The sequence below is a fragment of the Chlorella variabilis genome (genome assembly GCF_000147415.1).
Source record: "Chlorella variabilis unplaced genomic scaffold CHLNCscaffold_9, whole genome shotgun sequence".
NCBI lineage: Eukaryota > Viridiplantae > Chlorophyta > Trebouxiophyceae > Chlorellales > Chlorellaceae > Chlorella > Chlorella variabilis.
The window spans coordinates 832199-838401 of record NW_005435079.1 but is presented as its reverse complement, the minus strand read 5'-3'; the positions used below and the strand labels follow the sequence as shown (position 1 = coordinate 838401).

At 66.5% G+C, this 6203-nt stretch overlaps 2 protein-coding genes across 2 annotated transcripts in view; one reads left to right on the top strand and one right to left on the bottom strand.

Moving 5' to 3' along the window:
- CHLNCDRAFT_145421 (hypothetical protein) overlaps positions 1–3793 on the top strand; it is a gene marked incomplete at both ends in the record, with an annotated part of 6597 nt that extends 2804 nt beyond the window's left edge. The window contains 10 exons of the mRNA XM_005848055.1: positions 245–336; positions 462–667; positions 826–951; positions 1167–1293; positions 1510–1675; positions 1859–1972; positions 2105–2205; positions 2333–3180; positions 3372–3488; positions 3689–3793. Coding sequence (XP_005848117.1) covers positions 245–336; positions 462–667; positions 826–951; positions 1167–1293; positions 1510–1675; positions 1859–1972; positions 2105–2205; positions 2333–3180; positions 3372–3488; positions 3689–3793 — 2002 coding nt within the window. The remainder of the gene's footprint in view (positions 1–244; positions 337–461; positions 668–825; positions 952–1166; positions 1294–1509; positions 1676–1858; positions 1973–2104; positions 2206–2332; positions 3181–3371; positions 3489–3688) is intronic.
- Positions 3794–4058: 265 nt separating this feature from the next.
- The window catches only part of CHLNCDRAFT_22676 (hypothetical protein), a gene marked incomplete at both ends in the record, with an annotated part of 2357 nt that continues 212 nt past the window's right edge, over positions 4059–6203 (bottom strand). Inside the window, 6 exons of the mRNA XM_005847894.1 lie at positions 4059–4195; positions 4318–4566; positions 4967–5116; positions 5289–5460; positions 5677–5886; positions 6007–6086. Of these exons, the coding sequence (XP_005847956.1) occupies positions 4059–4195; positions 4318–4566; positions 4967–5116; positions 5289–5460; positions 5677–5886; positions 6007–6086 (998 nt within the window). The remainder of the gene's footprint in view (positions 4196–4317; positions 4567–4966; positions 5117–5288; positions 5461–5676; positions 5887–6006; positions 6087–6203) is intronic.

Genomic DNA, 6203 nt, shown 5'->3' with positions numbered 1-6203 from the left:
TTGGGCTTTACCCCCTTTTTGTGGGGGGGGGGGGGGGGGTGAGTGGGACACTGTATGGGGGGCTGTGTTATTGTGTTAAAATGTGTGTGAGGTGGAGCGGGAATGTAGGGCAGGCAGATTGCGCCACTTGGGCGTGGGTCACAGCCACAGCCAGCCCCGGAGAGCGCATAGCAAGCCCCCTGAGAGGTCGGCGTGTGCGGGTTTGACTGTTCGATGTTGGCGGCACCTGCCCCCCCTGCCGTAGGCGAGGCCGCTTCAACGCGGTCATGTTCTGGTACAAGCTGCACCTGTTTGGAGACGTCTACCTGTCCACCGGGCCAGAGGCGGTGGAGGCAGGTGCGCAGGGGGTTCCCACTGCCACCAAGCCGTCCACCACCTCTGCCACACGCACATGCCCACATGCCACATCCATGTTCCCCACGCATCCATCTTCCTTCCTTCCTTTCGTCCCATGTGCGCAGGCCTGCGCTGCCTGCAGCCCGCGCTGCAGTACATCGCGGGCGAGCTGCCGGTGGAGGAGGGCCTGGTGCTGCCGGTGATGGCCTCCCACAACACCGTGCGCCTGCGCTTCGATGTCGAGTCGGCGGACTACCTAAACCTGCACAAGCCGGACGCCTCATTCCCGCATGCCCACTTCTCCATGCTGGCGGATGAGGAGCGGTGCCAGGTGGGCGTGCCAGGTGGCGGGGGTGGAGATGCGTGGCTGGGTGGTGCGCATCCATTTCACACCAGCTGGGGGGCATCGTCAGGCATTCGGCCAATTGTACAGAGATTCCAGCAGAGGCCATTTCTAACTCAGTGCCTACTTGTTCCTATGCCACGCAGGCCTACCAGCGTGCCATCCGGCGCGTCGTGAAGCAGCGGCAGCAGCAGGACGGCGAGGCTCACGTGCTGGACATTGGCTGCGGCACCGGCATCCTGTCGCTGCTGGCGGCCAAAGCAGGCCAGTGGGTCCCGCCTGTGTGCGCTGTCAACCGCCCGGCCGCATCCCAAAGGGTGCTGTGCCGAGCCGCACCCATACGGCCAGCGCCACACATCTTCCTCTCTGTTTAAGTGCCCCCGGACAACCGTGCCCGCTGGTCTCCCCCTTGTGGCGGCGGTGTGCAGGCGCCAACAGCGTGGTGGCGTGTGACCTCCACTCCTCCCTCTGCGATGTCGCCCGCAAGGCTGCCTCCGCCAACAAGCTGTCCAGGCGCGTCAGCGTGGTGCACCGGGACTCCGGCCTCCTGCAGCGCGGCAGGGAGGTGCGGCCGCTGGGCGTCAACGTGGTGGTGGCAGACGTGTTTGACGCAGGTGGGTGGGCGGGTGGCATGGCTGCTTGTGCTGGGCTTCGTCGCAGCACGGGATGCTGAACTGAACGGCAGCAGGGACCAGTGGTGAGAAGCCAGGTCACCCCGTTGCCCCACCTTGCCTCTTAACGGCCAGGGCCTGTGTGGGCTCTGGCCAGCCTGCTTGTCTGTGCCCTCCTCTGACCTCCTCCTGCTCTCTTTCTTGCGGTACCTGGCGCAGGCCTGCTGGGCGACAGCTTCGCCTACATGCTGGACCTGGCAAAGCGCAAGGTTGTGCAGCCGGGGGCGGCGGTGGTGCCGTCCGCCGCCACGCTCTACTGCATGGGAATCGAGGCGCTGACGGGGACGGTGGTGGGCTTCAACATGACGCCCATGAACACGTACCGGTGAGGCGAGGTACTACCTGGTAGCCAGCTGGAGCAGCCGAATAGCCTGCCCCCTGCCCTGCCCGGGCCCAGCGCTGCAGGCAGAATGCACATGCGGCCTGCATGCCCTGGCTCCCGCTCACCCCTCCCTGCTGGTATGGTGACGCGTGTGCTGCACCTCTGCTGCCCCCAACTGGGCCGAAGGTGGGATGCCAATTATGAGGCTGTTGACCTGGCAGACGTGCCGCACCGCCGCCTCACCAAGCCGGTGAAGGTGTTTGAGCACTTTTTCGATGGGGAGCGCAAGGGACGGTCCAGGTGGGCTGCCGCTTGACAGCCTCGCCTTGTAAAAAACACGCAGACACACACAGAAAGGTTACGATGGCACACCTCACACACCGATAGCTGCCAACGCTCCTCCCGACTGCTCTGGCCTGCTCGGCGATGCAGGGAGAGCATGCTAAAGCTGGAGGTGGTGGAGGAGGGTGTGCTCAATGCTGTGGTCTTCTGGTTTGACCTGCACCTTGACGACTGCGAGACGCTGACCAGCGGTGAGGCTTGTGCGGGGTGCCGGGCAGCAAACACTTGCCACGGTGCACAAGGGTGAGCCAGCTCGCCTGGCCTCGCTAACAGCTGCCTGCGCCCCGAGGCGACTGCTTGCTGGCCCCTGCCCTGCAGCGCCCGAGGGCATCGGCGAGGGCGGCGTGCTGCTGTCGGAGTGCGGCGAGGGCGGCAACGGCGATAGCTGCAGTACTGATGTGCCACCGGCAGCAGCGGACCCTGGGGCAGCTATGGATGCAGCAGAGAAGCTGGGCGAGGCTCCAGCAGCAGCTGCCAGCCCCACCTCTGTCTGCCAGCAGGAGGAGCTTCCTGGCAGCGCCAGCAGCGGCGGCCAGCCCTCGCCCGTTGCTGAGGCTGCCGCCGCCGCCGATGATACGACCTGCGAGGGGGGTGGCGAGGCAGGAGACGCGGCTGACGACTATGTGCCAGCTGGCAGCTTTGCTGGGGCCAGGGCAGGGTATGTGTTCAGGCTGGGGGAGCTTGGGCTGGGGTACTACCTTGATGGCAAAGGTACTGCTGCACAGGAAGCTGCCGGGCAGGTGGCAGCGGCTGACTCGCGCGCAGACCAGCGGCCGCAAGGTCTGGCCGCGGCAGCACCAGAGAAGCCTAGCCCCGAGGGGGAGCCTGCCGCCGCTGCCACCACCACAGCGCCGGCGCCAGCCCCAGCAGCAGCGCTCGACCTCGCTGCCGCCGCGTCCGCGGCCCGGCCGGCTGTGCAGTTGCCGCCGTCGCGCGGCCCGCGCCACCACTGGGGCCAGGCCCTGCAGTACCTGGAGCGGGCGGTGGGGGTGCAGCCGGGGCGCAAGGTGGCCCTGCTGGCTCACCGCGAGGGCGGCAAGGTGCGGTTTGGCCTGCGCCAGGGCGTGGGCGAGTACGTGGGGCGGCCACCCTGGAAGATTGAGTGGGGCGGCGGATCATCAGTGGAGAACCCTCACTTCCAGCGCGTGCACTACTGCCAGCTGCTGGTGAGATCCTGGCCTCGGCCTCGGAAGGCGGGGCCGCTGCCGGCTGGGTGCTGTGCAAGCCCTGCCTGCCGCCTGGAACCATCATCGGCAATTGACGAGTCCATTGCCACTGGCCGCCCCGCACACCGTCCACCGCATCACACCCCACAGCCCTCCCCTGCTCCTGCTCCCCGCCTCTCTCCCCGCCACAGGTCAGCGACTTCCTGCAGCGCGTGCGCTGCCGCCGCTTCCCTCCCATCGAGAAGGACATGCGCATGGTGCTGGCGCACTGCGGCTCGTTGCTGCTGGACCCGGCGGCGGTGCAGGAGGTGAGGGTGGAGGGCGGGTGGAGGGAAGGAGGCGGGGGGACATGGTGGCGGGGCGCGGTGCGAGCAGTGGTGAAGGCTGCCATTGGATGGCAGCCAGGTGCCAGCAATGAAAGCTTCCTGAGGCTGCCAATTTGGTCGGGCGCCATACAGCAAGTTGTTATCTAGAATTATTCCACTACCATGGTACCGCCTGCCCGCAGGTGTGCCACGAGCTGGTGGTGATGGAGAAGATCCAGATGGAGCCCGAGTTCTCGCCCGCTGCCTCGCTGGAGGCGCTGACCAAGCGCCCGCTGCGCCTGCACTGATACTGGGCCGACCACCACGCCGGCCGCACCCACTGCTGCCGAGCTGCTCGCCCCACTGGCAGCGTGCGGCTTGGAGAGTAGCTGCATTCTGCTATGGTGGATTCAGTTGCTGCTCCAATCAGAAATGCTGTCAACTTCATGTTGCTGTTGTTTGCACTAGCTGTAATGCAGATAAGTGATTATCCCAACACATAAGTAGCGACAAAATCATGTGCCCAGTTGCAACTCCAGACTCAATCCATCGACTGCCGACAACCCCCCTGCCTCACTTTGTCCCCGGCCCAAACTGTGTGAACCACTCCTCCAGCAGCGCCCTCTGGTGGCCCCGCAGCATCACCAAATGGTTGCCCAGCGGCCGCACCAGAAGCTCCTCCACCGCCGGCCGCCCGCCCAGCAGCCTCACTCGCACCTGCACGGGGCACAGCAACATGGAGGCCCTGACGGCACTGCACTCCAGTCGGTGCAGCAGCGAGCCCGCGTTGCGCTGATCCCGCTCGATATCGGCTCCAACCAGCAGCGCACACCCACCTGAGTCCTGCACAGCTGCGGGCTCCACTCCGTGCCCGTGCCCTGGGCCTGGCGATCATCCAGCACATACCCCTCCTCCACCCACAGCCTGTCCAGGGCCCGCCCCCCCACGCGCAGAAGCGTGACGGCGCCGGGGGGCACCGCGCCCTTGAACGCCACGCCCCGATCCGACTCGAAATGGGTGGTGGTCCGCATGAGGAGTGGGCGGCAGGGAGCGTGGTGGGGACGCTGGGAGGGGGAGCGGCCTGGATCAAGCGCTTGCGGCGCAAGGCCGCAAGGGCCAGCTGGTGGCCAGAACGCAGGTGGTGCCAAAATGCATGGAACACTTGAGGTCGAAGGGCTCTTACCTCATAAGACTTGACCAGGCTGCGTGCGATGGTGCACTGCAGCACAGAGTGCAGCAATCAAGGACAGACCTCAAAATTCACCCCAGAAGATCAAGCACGACACACACAGCAGGACACGTCAGTGACGCCAGGGGGCTCAGCTCACGTGTGCTAGCTTGACGATTCCGCCAGCGGGATCCACCTGCGCAAGCAATGGGGCGTATTCAACATCTGCCGGCCAAAGCACTACAGGTAGTATGCAAGTGCCATGCCAGAAGCCAGGGGGACAGTTAGGCAGCTCTGCTACAACTTGAAGCACCTCCAGTCCTGCCCACCTGCGCCACGTTTGCCATCCAGGGCACCTGGCCGGTCATCAGCTTGCCCCAAAGCATGCCCAGCGCGCTGCACACATCCCCCTCACACCCCGCAATCACCCCCTCGTCCAGCAGCCGTGCCAGCGAGTAGCAGCCTGCGGTCAGAGCGGGGCCGGCGGGAAGCATGTTCGCAGCAGCACTGCTGCAGCTGTGGCAAAGGTGAGCCATAACTTCCTGCTGCTCCTCAGCACGCGCCGAGACCCTCCAGCCCACGCAAGGCGCAAAGCCCATGCCTCTTCACCACCGTCCCCATGCCCCCCCACACACCCGTGGTCTCCTTGGCGCTGACGACATCGAAGCAGCGCACGGTGCAGCAGGCGAGGGCGTGTGCGTCCACCAGCTGCCGCAGGGCCAGGTAGACCTTGGCGGCGGGCTCCGCATCCACCGTGGCGGGCACACCGCACGAGGGGCACCCCCCAGCCTTGCCGGCCTCGCCAACCTCAGCATGCCCGCGGACAAGACCGCCACCCTGCAGCATGTCTTGCACCACCTGGAGCAGGGAGGCGGGCGGGCACGGGGGCGAGGCAGGGGAGGCGTGCTTCTGTTTGTGCGCTCCAAACGTTGATCCATCGTATGTGCTTTCAAGTCGACAAGTCCAGGCAGCAGCGGTACCTCCACTCGCCCCCAGGCCCACTCCGTGCGCACACCAGCGCACCCACCCACCCACCTGGTCGACCTCGCCCTTCTCCCAGTGCCCGCCGTCCCACAGCTTGCTGAGCAGCTCCTGCATGTCGATGTCAACCAGGGAGGGGCCCCAGGAGGAGGCCACAGCGCCGGCGCTGGGCGTGCTGGCCACCAGCCACTCGGAGGGCGCGCCCACCAGGCCGATGCGGGAGCGGTGCAGCTGGTGCCACACGCGCACGCCCTGCGGGGTGGGGGCAGCGGCCGGGGCAGACCCTTGGGTTAACCGGTGGCGCGCGCGTCTGCTGCCGTGCCGTGCCATGCGCAGGCTTCAGCCTGAATGCGTGTCTTGCCGGCCACCCACCTGCAGCGCCCTCTGAAGCGTGGCCCACCCTTCGTCCTGCTGCGCACCCGAGCCCAGGTACACTACTCGGCCGTGCAGCCCTGCGGGGAGGCAGTAGGGTGGGCAGCAGGAGGACAGCTGGCGGGGGGGTGTGGAGTGGGGGATCGGGGGAGTAGGCGTGCCTGCTGCCCAGGCGTGCCTGCTGGCCCGCCCCCACC